General features: G+C 34.0%; 1 protein-coding gene across 1 annotated transcript; it reads right to left on the bottom strand.

The window, feature by feature from the left end:
• Window positions 1-1,927: 1,927 nt before the first annotated feature.
• Window positions 1,928-21,293, bottom strand: LOC149159460 (putative pectate lyase 18). Its single transcript, XM_089434322.1, has 4 exons — window positions 20,564-21,293; window positions 2,600-3,193; window positions 2,409-2,514; window positions 1,928-2,288 (listed from the first exon to the last, which is right to left on the bottom strand). Exons 1-4 carry the CDS (start codon window positions 21,291-21,293, stop codon window positions 1,928-1,930), a joined length of 1,791 nt encoding a protein of 596 aa, XP_089290448.1.
• Window positions 21,294-22,264: the final 971 nt, after the last annotated feature.

Raw genomic sequence — 22,264 nt, 5'->3', positions numbered from 1 at the left:
ATGAATTCACTAATCTAGTAACAAGTGAGAATCTTTGAAAAGATGCACATGTTCATAATGTTATCGATTTAGTACTCCCCAGATCGCCTCACATACATGTCAATTTGGATTTTGAAGAACATGTGCACAATTTCAATTGCTTGTGCATGCTTTCAAGAATGTGTATGCATTCAAAAAGCATGAGTTAGGCTTCAACAATGCGTGGGAAATCTATAGAAAAAAACACGCTTTCAGGAATGAGTGTTTATTTTCAAAACATGTATGTTCTTTTATGTCTAGAATCATTAAGATGTATGGAGCGAGGGAGGGAGAGAGGGGTAGAGTTGGGGTTTGGTTGTTAAGGACGGAATAAGGAAGGGGTGAAGGGATGGAGGGATAGATATGGAAATGAAGGGAGTGGAGTGAGGGCGGAGAGACAAAAGATGATAAGGATGGGGAGACATGAGAAGAGTGGTGTAAATGGATAAAGAGGGAGTTAATGAGTGAGAGGAAATGAATAAAAGGGAGATAGAGTCACGAGGTAGAGAAAGAGAATTAAGAAGAAGGAGACTTAGAGAGGGAAAGGTGGGGGATAGGGGGCATTGGGGAAGGGTGTTAGAGGGAGAGTATGGAAGAGAGAAGAACAAGGAAAGAAAGGGAGTGAGCATGTGTGTGTGTGTGTGTGTGTGAGAGAGAGAGAGAGAGAGAGAGAGAGAGAGAGAGAATTGGGAAGAGAGAGAGAGGGAGAGATGGGAGGATGTACATAATGGCTAATATATATGTTTTAATAATTTCATGATATTCTTTTTTATAAATGATCATATTATGAGAGTATCAATATTGTATGTTCATAAAGTTAATATCATTATTTTAGTATTTTAATGCCTTTTTTTCAGAATAATTTACAATAATAATTGACTGCATTTTAGATTTTTTAATTACATGACTTTATTGATTGATGTGCTTTGGCTAGATTGACGTTTGGTACTCTTCGGGATTACCGTAATCTAAAATTTCATCATCCCATGAATATATATGAATCCTGAACATATCAATAGTTATATAAGGTTGTTGGATAGTTTTAATGGGTGTTTCAGGGAGTGAGTTGATTTGACATTATATATATATATGAATTGTACTATTAAGCTAGCCTACTTCTACAAATCTATTAATGACCTCAAGTAGATATGAAGAACCACATGGATATGTAATGAAAATGAGGTAAGTTACACACCTATATTGTGGATAGAGCATTATCCATCCATTTGAATATGATGTTGTGAACATGCTAATATGATTTAAAGCTGGCTGGAAAATGATCTATTTGTTTTATATCTATCTATATATATATAATTCCTATTTAATCCTAGATATTTTTAAGATATAAATTTGAATATATAAAAATCAAATTATTATTATTATTATAAAAAAGATAAGAGTGATGAGTATTATTATATTAAAAATCTTGAATAGATAATATTTTCAAATATATACTAATAATAGAATTTGATTTTTTTACAGCTGTCAAATTTCAAAGTGGGTGTCCCAAAAGTTTTTGATGGAGCTAAATCTATTTCCACGATCAAAACCATAATTCAAATACTATTACTGCAAAATTTTTAGAAAAAAAAATTAGCCAAAGACTCGAGACACTTCGGCACATAATTCGGCACATAATTCTTCTGATTAAATCCTTCATTGCGGACAAAGTTTAAAATGATTATTTTCAAAATTTACATTTTCATATAAACATGAATCTTTTATACTTGCGAAATTGACAAAGTAATAAATTGCAGAACAATATCAATATGCCGGATAACTTATTATTATAAAAGATAATGTGAAGGATAAGAAGGGCGACATTGAAGAAGACACAGTTTACAAAAGTAAAAGCAATGTTTGCGGCTACTCAAGTTCAGGTGTGATAATTGTGGGTAAGAAGTTGCAGTTAGCAGCGAGTTCCTTTCTTGCACGAGAGCACGCCTGCGTTCCTGGTGATCTCTTCCACAACGGCTGGGCTCTTTGGTCTGCCACTGTATGCGGTTGCATAGGTCGAAAGCACCTGAGATCCTGACGGCGTGAAATATGCACCATTTAGTAGCATATCATCTTCTGATATCCAGTTCCACTTTTTCCATTCACTTTCTCTGGCGTTTTGCCTCTTGGTTACTTCTTTAGCCAAGGGATTTGCAGATGCCATGAATCTATTGCCCTGACTCAAAATGGTGGGGTTTGAACTTCCACCGATGGCATACATTCCCCACTCAGTGTAATCGTTGTTAAACACATGGAAGTATCCAAATCTGCACCTACATCCATTTAATTCATCATTTAATCTCTAAATAATATAATAACTATTTCATACTTTTCCTTCACAACAAAATGCAAAACAAGACGGGAAATGAATGAAATAGCAAATAATTACTCACCTTGGCATTCGTTGCACGAGACCTTTGCCAAAATGGTTGAGTGCAACCGTTGCCTGCATAACTTTGTCATGATGGTGGTCGTCACTGTGACCCAATAACATCACCTACCATTGGAGAGAAGCAGGCCATTGTCAAGGTAGAAGAGAAGGAACAAAATAGAGTGAATTGCAATTAATGAAGGAATGAGTATGTGAGGTCGCGAGTGAAGTAATTGTTGGAAATGGTGATATAGGTGGATGACTTGATTGCGTCAATGAGGCCATCTTCGCAGTTAGACATAGAGCAATGGTCCACCCAGATGTGCCTCGCTGTCGAGATGGAAATCCCATCGCCATGATTTAATTTTCTATTCAGAGGAAAGGTGTTTACCATAGCGTTTCGTAGACGCTTACACTCATGAATGATGATGCCATGAATGATGATGTTTGTCACATCTTTTATGGTGATACACGGGCCCTTACCAATGTGAACGTTGGCGCCTCGTCCATCGATTGTTTTGAAGCTGTTAATAACCAGCTCTTCCCTGAGCTGGATGAACATGTCATTCTGGAAGATGATCCACAGCGGCTCCGTCTGAATCACGGCATGACGCAGTGTGCCATGGGATGGATTCACGGCATCATCACCGGCATCCGTAACGACATAAAACTTGCCGTTCTTGCCTCCGATGCCATCCTTGCCAAATCCGATGCCGCAATCTGCCAGCCGTTTTCTGTTGCGCTCCCAATTGGGGTCGCACCGCCAACAGTCGTCGATGGGATTAACTGTTACTAATGCTTCTGCTTCTGTTTGAATACACATATGAAGCATTCTCGTGTCAATTCAGCCTCCAACATCAAATAATTAAAAAAAACAACAACAGAGAGATTAACAAAACGGAACGTAATGTCGCAGTGAGCGATTTACTTATATAAACTTTGATACGAATGGCTTGGGCGCCCCGCCCTGAACGCAGCGGAGTATTACAATACAAATTTGATTGCTCATTTTGACAGACAGGACTCACGTTTGTCTTCTCAGGTAAACAACAACAATGGTGCTGATTGGCTCTGCTCCTCCATTTATTATCCACCGTTTTGTGCTTACTGTCATTTCATCAAACTTTATAAACTACAGTATAAACTAATGTATGAAAGTACGTTGATTGGAGGGAGATGGCTAATGTTAACGTAAGCTGCTAATTTTAAACACCCGACAGAGTTGGAAGTCGAATTTGCATGTAAAGAACCACGGTCCACGAGATATTTTTATGTTGGCGTGGGGCTTAACCGTCAGAAATCGATAGCCACTTCCACATATGAAATATTCCAAAAATTCAACTAGCGGCTTTCTTATATTTAATCTTACTTTTATCTTATCTTTTAAACTATAAAAAATACCATAGCATCACTTCCCCTTACACAAACACTACTGCACCCTAGCATATCTTTTGATACAAATGGCTTGGGTCTCCCGCCCTGAACGCAGCGGAGTATTACTATACAAATTTGATTGCTCATTTTGACAGACAGGACTCACGTTTGTCTTCTCAAGTAAACAACAACAATGGTGCTGCTTGCCTCTGCTCCTCCAATAGTATTTTCACATATCATAACTGGGAATTGACGTTTCATATGAATTTGATCTACGTTTCATATGAATTTCAGATCAAGTTTAACATGTAAATCTTAGGTAAATATCTAATCGTTACGTTTAATATGAATTTAAGATCAAGTTTAACATTTAAATCTTAGTTAAACATCTAATCGTTTTTTAACATGTAAATGTTAGGAAGATGTCAAATCATTAATGATTAAGTTTAATATATAGATTTAGAGTCATATAAAAAAATATGTATTAATTTGATCAATGGAATTAATTAATTTGAAAGTATTGTTTTTATATATAAATAAAATAAATTAATATTACTTTTCACAATTATTTACGTGAGTTTTTAGGCACCACTCTTTAGATACGATTTTTGATTGAAAATTTATACCTTTTAAATTTCTCTATGAGGCTAAGAGTATTGTGTTATATTTTTATATTTTTACAAAATGATAAAGTAGTTCAGCCCTCTCCTCGGCTATGTCACTTGGTCCAACTTCCAATGTTGGGTCTCTTTCATTAAGTGCTCAAACTTGTCTTTATATAGATTTACAATGCTCATAGTGTAAGAATTATGTCTCTAATGGCTCCATAATAGTAAAAAGAGACCCTACTTGGGCTCTTGTTGGGCTCAATTTGGCCAAAAACTGAAGAATTTATGTTCTAGAGAATTTTTTCTGCTAACTTCTCTACAAACTAGGCTTCTCTACTCACTCTCCTCTACAAATTAGACTTCTCTACTAATTGTTCTATGAATTCTTCCATTCCAATGCCTGTCAAGTGCCAATTTCGCCCAACATTAGTGAGATTCTCGTCGGTTCAGGTGCAATTTGTTGTTTCATTGAAATGTGTAAAAAGGCTTATTGGCGAAAAATTTGGGCCGCATAGGACAATGAGCCTCAGGCTTGGGGCTAATGCCCAACCCCGTCAGCCTAGCCCCCTAGTCCGTCAGCATTCAGTTCCATGGCGCATATAGCTTGGGGTTGGCCCCCATATTATCCACATCCATCCCACTAAGCTTTATGTTGCGTCTACCTTCAGTAGTATGGTTCAAGGTTTAGACCGTGGGTAAGGGCCAAGCCCCGAGCGCTTGGTCGCTCTGCCCATGGGCTCATAGGTAGTGTAGTGACCAGGGGCGAGGGGCTTTGCCCCGACCCCCACCTCGAAGTTCAAACTGTTTAAATTTTAAATAGGATTTCGATGCTATGGTTGATTAAGTAACATCATTCAAGATGCAGTAGAGCATCGCATTTCTTGTTCAGAGATCCCATTGTTTGAACCCAGTCGGGCCTTCGGCCAACCCATACCAAAATTTTATGCTGTGTCGGGGTGCCACGTGGCATCCCACCATTGCTCCACTTAAAAACTCTAGCCACCAATCAAAACTTACCAAATCCAACTAATCACATGAGGCCACTTGGTGGCCTCCCATTCGTCTGAGAATACCAGTGAACCTATACAGTCAACCTGTTGATTCATTGTATGAACTACCCAGTTAGTAGTCCTGCATCCAATCTCCAAAAATTTTACTTGTTTGGGAAAGAGATCAGAATGCGATATTGGGAGCATATGATATCGATTTTGAGCGATTCAAGTTGTGTTGGATTCAGGTCGGCGAGATCTACGCTTTGGCACTAATTTCGAGCATTTTTCAACACTTGTTTCAATTTTGAGCAGTTTACTAATCCTTTGGATCACTCCTCCACACTAGAATCTTTTGGACATCCAAAAGACTATTTTCAGTCAACAAAAATATGAGGGCATAGTTACCTCACACTTCCAATCTCAATCCATCTGGCTTTGCTTGGATTTGTACCATTGAGCCCCACACAAAGGTATTCCACGTTCCCTCTTCTTGAAGTTCTTTTTTTTTGTCAAGGATAATATCCTGCTGCAACTATTCAGGAAATTTAGGAGAGAAATATTTTATTAAAGGAATCTGAACATTATCTCCTTGATCCTCAATTAAAAGAGGCCCATATAATCTAAAATTCTCAACATTAACAACTAAATACATTTGCATATATGGAGGCAAATCCAACTGGAAGGCATTATTACCAATCTTTTCTAAAACTTAAAAGGTCGATACCTTATTGGTTTCAATTTTTTACCTTCTCCTTGAAGTCTCTCCTTGCTCATGTAAAGCAAAACTTCATCTCCAACATGAAAATTGTGGTCAACACGATGCTTATCATGCCTTGTCCTGTACTTGCCTTGGCTCTTTTCCAATTGTTCTTGAACCATTTGATGCACCAATTGAACTTTTTCAATGAATCTTCATTATCTCCACTAATAGCAGCATCTTTCCCAAACCTAAAATCTAAAGGTTATTTTCATAAGTATCCCAACTATGCCTCAAATGGAGATGTTTGAGTCGATGAATTCTTTGCCCGTTTGTAAGCACAAAGATTAGGATGTTTATTTCAATAAGCACAAAGAAGATGTAATAATGTTTTTTTCAACACTTTTGTCTGAACATCGGTTTGTAGATGGAATCATGTGATATTTTTCAACTTGGTGTCCATGAGTCCCCATAAGCTTGACCAAAATTTCCCGAAAAATCGAGAATCTTGATAAAAAATAATAGATTTGGGCAACCCACAATGCACCCATACATTTTTAAAGAACATCTGTGCAGTGTGTTCACTTGTAACCTACATCTTACAAGGCATCAAAATACACATCTTGCAGAAACAATCCACCACAACATAAAGATAATCATGATTTTTTTTGGGCATAGGTAACCCTCCTAAAAACTCCATAGAAACACTTTCCCAAGGAAGCAAAGGAACTGGAAGTGTCATATACAATCCTAACTTTCTATTGTGAGGCTTACTAGTAGCACATAAATAACATCCTCTTACATGTTGCAACACACTTTCATTCATACAAGGCGAATAACAATACCTTGGTAATTGTGTCACTCTCTTTCCTACACCAAAATGGCCAACAATAAGAGAAGTATGTGCTTCCCTTTTGATGTTGATTATTTCACCCTATGGAATGCATAGCTTGCCAAGATGATACAACAATTTATCATGAACATAATAATCTAATTCCTCTACTTAGTTTCCTTGACACAAAGTTGCATATACATCTTTAAAATAGTCATCTAAAGCGTACTCTTCAATACAGATGTCATGCATGATAGAATTATGGTTAATAATAATTGATGGACTAACAATCGTTGTGGATACCATATCAACAAATTTGTTATAGATACCTTTTTTATACATTATTATCAAATGGAATTGTTGCAGGTAACCCATCCATATCAAATGACTCGCTTGTTGTAGCTTGGTGTGTTATTGGAAGTATTGCAATGGTTGATGATGAATGTGAATTATATTTTCCTTTCCTATCAAATAGTGTTCCCATTTTTTCACACTTTGCACCAATGCGTACAATTCTTTGTCATATCTAGATTGGTTAACTACTACACCAGTAAAAGTTTCAGAGTGCTAACAAATGGGCTTACCATGTTGCATCAAGACTGCTCCCATGGCATAGTCAGTTGCATTGGTATGTATCTCAAATGGATGTCTTAAATCAGGGAGTGCAAGTATTGGTGTTGTATTGATTCTCTCCTTCAATGCATTGAAGGATTTCTGTCGCTTGCCTCCGCACTGAAAAAATTGTTTCACACTTGTCAAGGCATGTAATGGAGTTGCAATTGATGAGAAGTTGGAAATGCACTTTCTCAGGTAATGGGTTTCTCCCAAAAATCTCCTAACTTCTGTTACATTATTGGATTTAGGCAAATCCACAATGACTCTGTCCTTTGATAGATCTATCTTCAATTCACCCAGTCCAACAATATGTCCCAAATACACTAACGAGGTTTCTCCCAATTCACATTTAGACATCTTTAAAAACAAAATTTATTTATTTAAGACATCTAAGACTTAGCTGACATGCTTGACATGCTATTCATGAGTCTTGCCACAAATCAATATGTCATCTATAGACTATCACAAAGGCTTCAAGAAAAAGTCTGAGGACATAATTCATAACTCCCATGAATGTTGCAGGAGAATTAGAAAGCCCAAATGGCATAACCAACCATTCAAACAAACCTTGCTTTGTTTTGAAATTTGTGTTCCATATGTCTCCTTCAAAAATCCTAATATGATGATAGCCATTTCTCAAGTCCAACTTACTGAAATAAACACTACCTTTAAACTGATCAAGTAAATCATTAATTTGAGGAAGAGGGTAACGATTCTTTACTGTGATCTTGTTCAAGGCTCTGAATTCCACAGACATACACCATGTACCATATTTATTTGGTACTAAAACAATTGGTGACCCACATGGCTATGTGCTTGGTCTGATGACCCCTTCATCAAGTAACTCTTGGATTTTTTTCTTAATTTCTGCATTCTCCATAACTGTATCTTGTACATGCCAATGTTTAGAAGAGGACAATCTTGCTGCAATTGGATCTCATCTTGGATTCCTCTTTTAGGAGGAAATCCTTCAGGTTCCTGAAACATCTTATCATAGCTGTTAACAACCAAATCAAATCAGATTTTAATCTTGCATCATATCCTTGGAAGGCTTCATTTTCAAAATTCTCTTTGGGTTTGATCGTCAAGACTACAAAATTCTTACTAACATTAAAAATCCTCTGCATTTTTCCAACATTCACAAGTGATAAATTCAACTTCTTTCTATGTGCTCTAACAAAGTACTCAATCAAATTTGTAAAAAGGTGATATTTTTTCTCATGGCGATGAAATATGGTTCTCCTGTCATATAGATATGGGCTTCCCAAAACAATGCCAAAAATGTCAAGTGGAATTATATCAAGCTCTACCTCATCTATAAGTTTGCAATGATGGAAAATTCTAGTTCACATCTTTTTGTCACATGCAATTTTGCATTGTCACATATCCAACCTAAAGGATAAGGTTTTGGATGAGGAATGGTTTCCAAGTTTAATTTCTTAATAATGTCTTATGAAATAAGATTTGCTTGTGATCCACTATCAAATAGCATATCTATCTTGGTATGTTTTCAAATGAATCTAATGTGGACAAACTCTATTCTTTCTTTTTCGTGTTGAGTTTCATTGAGGTTACTAGAAGAACTAGTACTTGCAATAAATTCATTACCTTTAAATCCCATGGTTGTGACCTTTGTTTCATCCCCGGAATTGGATCCTAAATCATGTTGTGTAGTTGTAGAAGTATTTTGTTTCCCTTTGTTGTTAAACTTTCAAGGTCTCATTTCAGGATGAAGTTTCCAACGATGATCTTCATCCTGACCTTCTTTTGAACAAATGTTTACATGTGGGTTTTTTCTCCCTCATTCTTGACTGAAGCATTCTTCTCCCCTTTTTCTTTGACTTTCCCCTTTCCTTTGTCTCCACTCTTGAACGGATTTTTGCTTCCATATTGGGAAACATTGTTTCCCCTTGCTTCTAAATGAGTTTCCTGTACACAAACTTCATCTAGTTTTGTATGGTTAAACATGAGAATTATGTTTCTCAAATAACTATGTAAACCTCGAATCTACTTGAGTAGAGTGTCTCGAGAGGATAAATCTATATCCAAAATCAAAGATCTTTTCCTAAATTCTTGAGTATAGCTTTGCACATTTTTACCCTTAGCTTTCCTAATGTTTTTCCAATCCATTATAGCTTTTTGCATGTATGCTAATAGATAAAATTCTCATCTTATTGCAACAAAAAAATAATTCCAAGAGGATAAAACCTTACCACTTTTATTCATTTCCTCTTGAGTTTTCACCTAGCACCAAATGGGTGCTGCACTTTTCAACCTAAGAGAAGCAAGCTAGATTTTGGTTTCATCATCTTTGATTCTTTGTATCGTACAATACACTTCAATATGACGAACCCAATTATCTAATTTGTCAGTATTTGCCTCTGCATTGTACATAAGAAATTCAAACTTTATGTCAAGCTTTAAGAAAGGAGTTTTTCCATGTCCCTTTGGAGAATTTGGAGGTGTTTGTGAAGGGTTAGAAGTAGTAGAATATGAGGATGAGCATGAGGATGGAGGTAAAGGTAGTGGCTTGTCACCATTCACCCCATTACCTTTTGGAGGTTTGTATCATTTTCCTCCATCTCCTTTTGGAGGTTTTGAGCTCTCTCTTTGCAACCTTAAGTTCCTCTCCTCATAAAAAAATTTCACCATTTCAGAAATTTCAAAGAGATATTTTTTAAAAGTTCTCTCATCTTCAGACATCCCTTCATGACCTTCATGTGCCATGATTAGTGAATCTTGAGATATGGGTGTTCTCCTTGAAAAAATTTAAGACCTTGACTCCACATGCTCTCCTTCTCCTATTTTGAGCTTCAACCTTTCAAGCATTATAAAAAATATGCAAACAAAATCAAACCTTCAAAATAACCTTGAGCACTGATACCAAACTAATCTATTATATAAAATTGATGGTGATACGAAAATTTGCAAAGTAAAATTTTATGTCTTTTAGGCAATGGATCACTTCGCAAAAGCACATAAAATAATGGTTTTAAAACTCATTTAACAACATAAAAACATATACAAATATACCATATGGGAAATACAAAAAATTAAAATGATAAAGGAGTTCACCCCTCTCCTCGTCCAGCTTCCAGTGTTGAGCCTCTTTCATTAAGTGCTCAATATTGACTAAATAAGAGGGTAAAACAAGTATATAGGTTAATGGTGTAGTTGGGTAAATAAACTAATAGATCTTGTATACTATAGAAATACATATGCCAACCCATGGGTGTAGACTCTTGGCCAATTCATGCTTTTATCAGTGTAATTTTGTATTTTCTATAGATTCATTTTTTTCTTGTTTAACATGGGTCACAAAACTTTGGATTCCAATACTAATCATGCCAATAGGCTTTAATTCTTATTAGCATCATTTTAAATACAAAGCAACTTACTCAAGGTGCATTATTAAACTAAATTATGTTATGCAAGTTCCACTATATCATGATTTTAATCTATTATGAGGGTGCTTCGAAGATAATGATGGAATAAGAAGTCATAATGGGGCCATCATGAAATCACTAATGTAAGAAAAAGTGAGAAATCTTAAAAATATGTGTACATGTTAGTAATACTATAGACTTTGTGCTCCCCATGTTGCCTCACATACATATTAGTTTAGATTTTCAAGAACATGTGCACATTTTCAAATTATTGTGCATGTTTTTGAGAACATGTGCACATTCTCAAAAGCATGAGTAAGATTTCAACAGTGTGGGGGAGATTTCAAAGAAACACATGCTTTCAAGAATGTGTCTATTTTTGAGAACATGGATGTTATTTCATGTCTAGAATCTTTAAGATGTATGGAGCAAGGGAGGGAGGGATAGATGTATCTGGAAGTTTGCTTCAAATGATGGAATAAGTAAGTGAGGGAGGGAAGGAGGGACATATATGGAAATGAAGGAAGTGGAGTGAGTGTGGAGAGACAAGGGAGGATAAAGAGAGGGAATGAAGGAGAGAGGTGTAAATGGATAAGGAGAGAGTTAATGTGTGAGAGTCAGAAATTAAGAGGGAGATAGAGTCACGGGGTAGATAAAGAGAGGTAGGAAGAGGGAAATGTAGAGAGGGAAAGGTGGGTGATAGTGGCCAATGGGTAAGGGAGATAAAGGGAGAGTAGAGAAGAGAGAAGAACAAGGAAGGGAGAGAGTGATCATGTGTGTGTGTGTGAGAGAGAGAGAGAGAGAGAGAGAGAGATGGAGGAAGGTACACAATGAATAATATATATGTTTTAATAATGTCATGTTCTTTTTGATAAAATGATCATATTATGAGAGTATCAATATTTTACGTTAATAAAGTTAATATCTGTTTTTAGTGTTGTAATGTCTCTCTTTTCGCTCTAATTTACAATAATAATTGAGTGAATTTTAGATTTGTTAATAACATGAATTTCTTGATTGATGTCCTTCAACTAGAATTATGTTTGGTACTATTTGGGATTATACATTCATCATGGCATGGATATATAAGAATCACAAACATATCAATAGTTATATTATGTTGTTGGATACTTTGATTGGGCGTATGAATAAGTGACTTGATTTTATGGTGTATATATTTTATTTGTACTATTAATCTAAACTTCTTGTATAAATCTACTAATGACCTCTAAAGTGGATGTGAAGAACCACATGGATATTTAATGTAACTTGAAGTTGCACACATAAGTTGTGGATAAGACATTATCCATCAATTTGAATATGATGTTGTGAAGATGTTAATATGATTTAAAACTTGTTAGAAAATGCGCTATTTGATGTGTATATGTAAATGTGATTGTGTGTGTGTTTGTATATATATATATGTATATATATACATTATTTATAATTAACCTTAGATATGTGTAAGTGTTGTAAGTTGAGGTTGATACATGATCGAGAAATTACACATTTCCATGATGTGGGCCATATGAAGTAACTCAAAAGGTATAACTATGGGGCATGTTATAGTTACATGCAATCCTAAAACCTCAATGACCATGAGCCTCTCACCTTGAATAAACTAAGGGGCATGTTATCACCTTGAATAAAATAAGGGGCATATTATCACCTTGGATAAACTAAGGGGCATTTTATAGATACATGCAATCCTCAGACCTCAAAGACCATGAGCATATCACCTTGAGTAAATGGAATGTAGATAACATAGAATTTTTCCTTGTTATATTGGTTTTCTTCCTATGATGAAAATTCCTAATTCGATGGATGATCATAACCTCACCATTAGTATTAATTATATTGGTATCAGTAGTAATATTGATACATATTTAGTATTTCAAGAAATATATGCTTTATGTGCATCCCATTCAAAATAACATTATGAAAAAGAAAATTCATGAAAGTAATATTCTTACAAGGATAATTACATGCATTCAGTAAGGGTGAGCATCTGAGGTAAAAATATATTCCATTTCTTTGTGGAATTTGAAATGGAAGTTAGACATTAACAATATGTATTGGTATAAATTTAATATAGTATCTTACATTTTTTTAATTAAAAAATAAATGTTACTTCAAATAACCAAGAAAGCTAGAAATGATAATAGAAAATTTGTTGATAGCAGAAATAATAATGTACATCTTTAGAAATTAGAATTATTTATGGAAGGGACATGTGAATGGATGAATAATAATGATATTAGTGAATTAATAATTAGAAATTTTACATAAGTGGACATGTTGTGTTTTCTACAAATAATGTAAGCCCACTGAGAGAGAGAGTGTCCATATAAAAAATCTAGATGACTATTTTTTTATATATGTTTAGACTAACCTAAATACCCATGGGGGATTTGAACCGGTGACCTATTGCAAGGAGTGCCTTAACAGTGCACCCATTCACCGTCAATCCAAAGCCCCATGGGCATCTAGATGACTATTTTACTACTCAAAAATTGCAAAATAAAATGGCAAAGAATTTTCTCCTAATTTTATTAAATATTTATTAAGTTTTATTTGGAAATAGATATTGATATCTCTTTAATTGCTACATAATTTCTTAATAAAATTTTTAGATCATTTGATTATTGTTAATTTGTAAACATTCATATAATCTTTGTAACTTCAAATCAAAAGCCTCACTTCCTTTTCCATTTACTAAGGTGGAGAATGATAGAACCCTAAACCACTAACATAAAAAACCTATAATAACTTTATAGTTAAAAACAACACATATACAACTAATATTCATAAAATCTATATATAAACTTATTTCAATATCTTTTAAAGCTAACTTGTACAAATTAATATATTCTTAAAATCTATATATAAACTTATTTCAATATCTTTTAAAGCTAACTTATACAAATTCATATAATCTTCGTAACTTAGAAGGAGGAACCCTCACTCCCCCTTACCCTAACTATCACATGAGAAAAGCGTGAAAAGCGAACGATACCTAAAAGTTTGCAAGAACAATACCTACAAGTTTACAAAATTCAATAATCTTTTGACAAAGTTGAGAAATGTTCAGATCGACGCTTTCGTGTTCAGACGCAAATTTAACTGACATGCTAGCGAACAGTTAGTGAGATTAGGGATGCTTTAATCTACGAAATATTTCAACTTAAATTTTTGTTTTTCTCATTCATATTTTAATGTATGAATGATCATTATTTAAACGTATCTATTTGAAAGCAATAAAATACCATTTTTACTCGGAGTTTGAAAAAAAAAATTAAAGTTATTTATTTTATTATCTCAAGTATATCAGTTCCATTGAAATTATATAATATATTTGTTCGAGGGTAGATCATTTTTTGAGATTCCAGGTTCAAGCCTCCTGGTTGGTCAGCCAACAAAAAAATAAAAATATAAAAGTTGATGTTGTAGGTCCACATTGAAAACCAAAAAAACAAAGAGAGGGGTGGGAAGTTTAATTGGTGACTGTATTTGTTGTGAAATATTATATAAACCAAGGTAACTAAATTCAAATTCATTTAAGAAATAAAAAATAAAAAATAAATCAACAATGTAAAATTTAATATAGAATTCAGTAATACATATATTACAAATATTTAATATTTTCTTTAATTTAATTTTAAAATTTGAATGAACAATCAGTATATTAAATTTTTTAATGAAAATTTATTAAATTATTTTTTAATAGAGATATTTGTGTTTACCTATCTCTAATATTAATTTCCCCTATCTAAGATGTTATATAATCTTTCTCTCTAAAATAGTTCAGAAATAATAAGCAGCAAAATGCATCAAATTTATAAATATCCTTCACTAGAAAACATGTAAAAGTAAAATCTAATAATAAGAAACAAAATTCCAAACTAAAATTCAATGTAAAAATTGAAATACTAGATATTGAAAAATGATTCAAAATTTGGAAAATATAAATGCGATTTAAAAACATTCATGCCACTTAATATTTTTCTATTATTTTAGATCTTAGAGTTACCATTATTTTATTTTATATATAGGAACTACTGGTTTACAATTACAATATGCCATTTTATAATCTTTACAATATTGGAATTAATTTTTTATATAAACATAATTTATAAAATATACTAAGAGAAACTGACCAGATCTTAACTGTGACCCTCTTATACAACCTAGGTGAGAAAATGAGGAGACCTTCACAGTGGCCATCTTATACAACCTGGGTTTTCCTCGGTATCTTTCCCTCCATTATTTCCACCATTGTTCGGCAGGTCAAAACATGAAACTTACAACTTGTTGATTAATTATATTAAGTACTTATTGACTGGATTTACTACCTATTGAAGTAATTTAGAGAGGGCGGTCTGATTTAGACATTTATGGATTGAGATTCTTCCTTCCCTTGATCCACTGATGCTCATGTTGGGCATAACGGGCTGGGTGATAAGAAGAGAGTAGGTAGAATGGAGGTTTCCCTTGATCCACCGATGCTCATGTTGGGCATAACGGGCTGGGTGATAAGGAGAGAGTAGGTAGAATGGAGGTTCCGAGCTTGCACTTTCTTAGTAATGCTTATTGGGTAAGAACTATTTCTCTTGTTCAAGTCAGTTACCAGTTGTGAGATACTTATCAAGTTATGTTTGTACATTGCTCTATTTGATCTCGGTGGGATATGAGTGACATTATTCTAGTTGATTTGGGTCAGATATGAATGACTGAATGATCTAGGTCGGATGTGAGATACTTATCAAGTTATGTTTGTATATTGCTCTACTTGATCTGGGTGGGATATGGGTGACATTATTCTAGTTGATTTGGGTCGGATATGAATGACTGAATGATCTAGGTCGGATATGAGTGACTGAATGATTGTCCCAAAGATTCACTAACTCTATGGAAAGGAAGATCATGTGTTGGGGGCACAAATCACATTGGATAGTGAAGGTTGGAGGCAATAATTCATGTGAGGTACCAGAAAGTTTTGACTACACCATAATGCATCATACAAAAGATGTACTTTATTGAATTGGAAAATTTGGTAGTTAACAGAATTGGCAAATTTAGGTAATTTTTGAGAAATAGGACCCAATTTGGTAACTATGCTATAAATCATGAAATTCAAAGTTTAAATCCCTATGGATTAAACCAACCGAAATAAAAAATAAATAAATAAATAAAACAAAAACATAAATAGTGAAAAAAATTAGAAAAGTCAAAATTAAGAAACAATAATTGAAATAGAAAAAATAATAAGAAAAACCTATCATTAATAGAAAAAGTTAAAAACTATTTCAAGTGTTTTCTCACTTGAAACTCCTAATCCTATAAATATTTTTGACAACATTAATGTAAGTATATTGAAAGAATCTTAACTAGAGTGCTTTGGTAAACACTTAGTTTCCCTAACTGTGTTCCAATCAAAGATATGCTTTAACCGACCTATTTGTGACTTTTAAGAAATCTTTATATTTTCAATTGCACAATATTAATAAATAATATATAAGAAATAGTATAAATAAATTTTACTATAATACTGTCAATTTCATAATATACAATTGATAACTACTCATGTGAATTTACCTTTTGGAATATCTAAATCAATTTTTCGTTTTAGTAAAAATGATTCAATTCTCTTTCATACATCTTATAAATAAATAATGTTTTTCTTATTTAAATTATCCTTAAAAAAATATTTTTAAATTTAGCTATTCATTTTAGATCTCATTTGTGGAAACTAAGTTTCCCTAAAACACTTGCTTAAATATAATTGCATATTTTATATACTCTTTTATTTTATATAGAGTATTGTAATACAATATTTTTTTCCCTTTTGATTCTTGGAATTTTAATTATTTTTATATTTAATTATTATATATTTTATTTATAATCGAGTTTAGGCTTATGTGATCCATATCAAGTTAGAGAAAGATTTCGGCGAAAATCACATGGAATCTCATTCGTCAACGCGTTTCAAACCAACTAGTGTGGTTCATCGTCAGGACAAGTTGAAGAAACAGATCTAGCTCATCATGCTAAATAGTCTAAGCAGAGCCTCCAACAGCTAGCATATCTAACGGCTAGTTTGACTTAAGGACAAGGGTCAAAATTATTATAATATTTTAATTCGTAAAAATAAATAAATTAAGGTAAATGGTACGAGACCTAATAATTAAAAACTATAAGTTAATTAATAATTAGTTACAAAAAAGGCCTAAAAATATAAATAATTTTAATTTAAAAGTATTAAGAATAAAAGGTAATAAGGAAATCAAAGTTAATAATTAAAAATTATAATTTAATTAATAATTAAAAGGAAAATTAGTTAATTAAATGACCTAATGGATGAATAAAAAATTATATGAGACCTAATAAATAAAATTTTGATAAGTTAATTAATAATTTAAAAAGGAAATTGGTTAAATGAAGAAAATATAATCTTATTTAAAAGTATTTATTAAAATTGTAAGTTAATTAAAATAGAAGAAGGTAATAAAGATTAATAAAAATTAATAATTTAAAAGGAAAATAAGTAAATTAAAGGATATATAAATTAATTTTATATAAAAGTATTAAAAAAAAAGTATGTAATTAAGGTAAATGGTACGAGACCTAATAAATCAAAACTATAAGTTAATTAATAAAAATGACCTTGAAAGGCCTAAAAAGTATAAATAATTTTATTTAAAAGTAATTAAGAATAAAACGTACTAAAGAAAATCAAAGTTAATAATTAAAAATTATAATTTAATTAATAATTAAAAGGAAAATTAGTTAATTAAATGACCTAATGGATGAATAAAAAATTATAATCGGCATGAGACCTAATAAATAAAATTTTTATAAGTTAATTAATAATTTAAAAAGGAAATTGGTTAAAGGAAGAAAATATAATCTCATTTAAAATTATTATTAAAATTGTAAGTTAATTAAAAATTATAAGTTAGTTAATAATTTAAAAGGAAAATTAGTAAAATTAAATGCTATTGTAATAAAGGATGGAGTAATATATAAATTAATTTTATATAAAAGTATTATTAAAATGTATGTTAAATAATAAAATGTAATTAGAAAAGGATCAAAAGACCTTATAATAAAGGAAAAGTTACATGTATAGAGTAACGTATAAATTAATTTTATTTAAAAATATTAGAAAAACAAAGGATGATAAGTAGTAAAGAAATTAGAAAGGAAAATTAGTTATATGGAGGCCCTTAAATAAATTAATCAAAAAATAATAGGAATTAAAAAGGAAAAAAAAAAAGCATAAAGGACCTTGAAATATCAGAAGAAATAGGTTGCTATACACACGATTAAAAAAAAAAAAATAATAATAATAATAATAATAATAATAAATAGATAAATAAGTGAAAGATAAAGATAAAAGACACCAAAAACCAAAGAGGACGAAAAAACGACTAGGAAGAGAGGGCTGGGACCCAACACCTACTGACTTTCCAACCATCCTCTCTATTGAGATTGCTTGGTCTCTTTTCGATCTCAAGCGCTTCCCTGAATTTTCAATGATGGAAATGCGAAACCTTAGCAATAACACTGGCTTCTTCAATACAAACGAGATGATTGGTTTTCTCAGCATGTTCAGCCAAAGCGGAAGACTTAGATCTCCTATGCTTCAGATCTGCTGCGTGCTCGCTAATCCTCTGATTAATGGAACGACCAATCTCCCCAATATAGGGGGTCCCACAGGAACAAGGGATCATATAAATACCCTTCATATCTTTAGGGTCGATGGGATCCTTCGCCGATCTGAGGGACGAACGAATGGTGTTCAGGGGCCTGAAGGACACAGGGATACTATGTCTCCTGAGAATCCTACCAATTCTATCAGTGGTCCCTTGAACATAAGGAATATGGACACCAGGAACACGATCTTTTGGTTCTCTTTTAGCCAGAAAATTCTTGGAAGCTTTAAGGAAAGCCCTATGACCCATGTATCTACTGTAACCATTCTCCACAAAGACATCCAGCAGATGGGATTTTTCCTTGTCAAAGCTCTTCTTGTCCGAGATCCTCAGGGCCCGAGTAGCAAGGGTACTAAGAACACCCATCTTTTGAGCTGGGAAATGGTGGGAACTGGCATGAAGATACTGTTCCGTATGGGTTTTCTTTCGAAAAACTTGATGGGCGAGGGAACCATCATCATTCCTAGAAATAAGAATATCAAGGAAAGGAAGACATCCCTCAACTTCCTGCTCCTTAGTGAACTTAATGGCTGAGGACTGCCTGTTAAGATGATCAAAGAAGAGATCAAGCTCATCATGGCCATGAGACTAGATGACATTGGTGTCATCCACATACCTCTTCCATAGTTTAGGGAGGAGCCGGGAAGAGTTCAGAGCCCTGGACTCAAAATCTTCCATAAACAGATTAGCAACAACAGGGGAAAGGGGGGATCCCATTGCAACCCCACATGTTTGCTCGAAGAACTCCCCTTCAAAACTGAAGGAGGTGGAAGTAAGACAGATCTCAACCAACCTAGCCGTGTCAGGATCTGTTAGGTGGTTGATCACATCCATGGCCTCATTAATAGGGATGCAAGTGAACAGGGAGACAACATCAAAACTGACAAGAATGTCCCCAGGATCAAGCTTAATGTCCTTGAGCTCCTTGATAAAGGAAGCAGAGTCTTTTACGAAGGACTCCGTTCGACCAACAAGGGGCTTAAGCTTTAAATCTAGGAACTTTTCAAGAAGATAGGTAGGACCTCCAATGGTGTTGACGATGGGCCTTAAGGGGGCTCCTTCCTTGTGAATCTTTGGGAGGCCATAGATTCTAGGAGTAATAGGGTTTCTTTCAATGAGCTTATGGTGCAAGGAACTCAACAAGCCAATGGATTTAATGGCCAAAGCCACATTTCTAGCAACCTTCTTCAAGGGATTTCTGGAAAGCTTTTTGTAGCTACCACTATTATGAAGATGATCCAACATCTTGCTACGGTAATCAACCATGTTAAGAATCACGGCAGCACCACCCTTGTCTGCCTTAAGAACAATGATATCCTTGTTCTGGTTTAAGGATCTGAGAGCTAAAGATTCTTCTCTGCTGAGGTTACTCTTAGGCGGCTTAGCCTTTCTCAAGGCCACTGCACAATCCTGCCTGATAGTATCCTTGATCCTATCAGGTAAACCTCGGATCCCAAACTCAATATCATAGATAATATCCTCCACAGGGATTTTTCTAGGGGCTAAGGCAAAATTTAAGCCTTTGCCCAAAACTTTAAAAACAGCAGGGGGAAAAACGAAACTAGAGAGATTAATAACCTTGTTACTAGAAGGAGAAGAAGGGGTAATACCAACAAACCGATTTTTCTTTTTATATTTCAAGCTAGAGAATCTTTTGTTGATATCATTAATACTATCATTATTGTTATTATTAATATTAAAATTAATATTATTATTATTCTTAATGCAATAACTATTATTATGATTATCATAATTACTAATGTCACAATTATTATTAAAATTATTGTGATGTTTTGTATTACTACCATAATTCTTAATTAGGTTATTATTAATATTGAAACTATTATTATGACTATCGTAACTCATAATGTCATTGTGATGCTTTGTATTAATTAGGTTATTAGCAACATAAGTATCAACATTAGGGCGATCACAACAATTTAAACCTGAGTTCTTACCGCTGATGAAAAACCGGTCCATCGAGCCAGCGTTATTTACGGGTCCAGCGGTAACTCCACCATCGAACGAGGGGTGGGGAGCGGTGATTGAACCCCCGCTGGCCTCCCCAACTCTGCCAGCAGAACTGTTATTAGAGAACCCGGCTGAGCTATCAGAGGACGACGAGCCAACGTAAAGTGACTTCGGAAACAACGGCTCCACGCTATCCACACCCGACTGGTCTGCCAGATCATCAACCGGTCCCTCAAGCAGCGCAGATGAATCAGAGCTCCTGGTGGGAGGACGAGGATCTACAGAAGCCGAATGGGAACCTTCGGTACCCGGGGAGGCGGAGAAAACATCAGTCAAACCCAAAGCAGGAACCGAAACGCAGAGATCCTGAATAACACCACCGTTGCTGTCCACAGAAATGCGATCAGGATTTCTGGCACCCGGATGGGAGCATTCTCCCACAACGCAGTTTTCAGGACCCACGTTCCGCTGAGAGCCATACACCAATTTATCCTCTGCGCAGAGATGACCCCGCATGCATCCATCTGGTAAATCCGAACACACTGCAGTTGAATGCAGGCTCGAAGAGAGCGAGTCGGATTCATCAAGGCATTCTGAGGTGTCGAGAGATGGGAAACCAGAGACCCCCCCCGAATTGCCAGATAACCAGTCATTCAACGCAGAGATTTGCCCAGAGGAGATGCGGCTATGGGAAGCAGCTCCAACTGCTCTATTCATAAACTCTGAGTCCCCAGCTAGCCTAAGAAACTTGGAGGCTTGTTTCTGCTTACGAATCTCCTCTACCCTAAGAGACTTTAAAGCAGAACAAGCATCTATTCTGGCCCAAAGGGAGGCCGAAAATAAGTTTCCAAGATCCAAATGCAGATCTAAAAGAACCCGAGAAAGCTGACTCAAGGAATTTCTGACCCTACTGATCTCCGCCCTTATTAAAGCCAAACTCGCCTTAAGGAAAACCTGATGGTTTTTGTGCTTACTTTTCTTCTTCAGTCATAAAAATGATGTGTAATTTCTTAAATTTTAAATAAAAAAATTTGTGTGAACTTTATATATAGAGATAAGAAAAGGTGTGTAATTTTTTGTGAAGATGAAATGTGGTATTTAAAAATATATTAATATGGAAAAAAAAATTAGACATAAATAAAGTAGATATTTCAATTTGTTCACATTATATAAGTATTTCAATATCCATTTTATATATGAAAGATCAAAATTGAGAAACTTAATAGGAGTAAGAAAAAAACACCCTCTATAACCCAATATGAAAGAGATATCTAATTTCTTAGATTCTTAAGATAGAGCTCACGCAAAACATTTTAAAAAGTTATTAATAAAAGAAAATTCATTGTAATTCATAAATAAATATTAAATGCCCCTTAATTAATGTAAATCCAAAGTAAGAGATTTCTTATTGAATGAATAAGTGATTTTGGAGATGTGTATATCCTTCAATATTTCCTATGGAGTTCATATATGTCATTTGAAAATATATTAATAAGAAAAACATGTCACTTAATATCAATATCTTCTCTCTCTCGCTTGGAAATACATGGAAATTAAATTCTTATATGAGGAAGATATGTAATTCCTTCAATAAAAATCATGTAAACTATAAATAAAATATTTCAATGCCCAACTTCAGTGAAATAATTTTGTACCCAATTTACATGTATATAAAATGAAAGAATAAG

Source organism: Pinus tabuliformis, chromosome 5_2, assembly GCF_031772625.1.
Source record: "Pinus tabuliformis cultivar Carrire ecotype Pingquan chromosome 5_2, CPIR1, whole genome shotgun sequence".
NCBI lineage: Eukaryota > Viridiplantae > Streptophyta > Pinopsida > Pinales > Pinaceae > Pinus > Pinus tabuliformis.
Note: the sequence above shows the minus strand (reverse complement) of the source record. Positions and strands in the feature narration are given on the sequence as shown.

What these genes read in the sequence shown, in the direction of transcription:
- LOC149159460 (XM_089434322.1), bottom strand. Translation starts at nt 21,293, where the DNA reads ATGAATAGAGCAGTTGGAGCTGCTTCCCATAGCCGCATCTCCTCTGGG. An exon ending in GGACCGGTTTTTCATCAGCG is followed by an intron (nt 3,194 to 20,563) that starts GTAAGAACTCAG and finishes GTATTCAAACAG; the next exon opens with AAGCAGAAGCATTAGTAACA. An exon ending in TTACTTCACTCGCGACCTCA is followed by an intron (nt 2,515 to 2,599) that starts CATACTCATTCC and finishes CTCTCCAATGGT; the next exon opens with AGGTGATGTTATTGGGTCAC.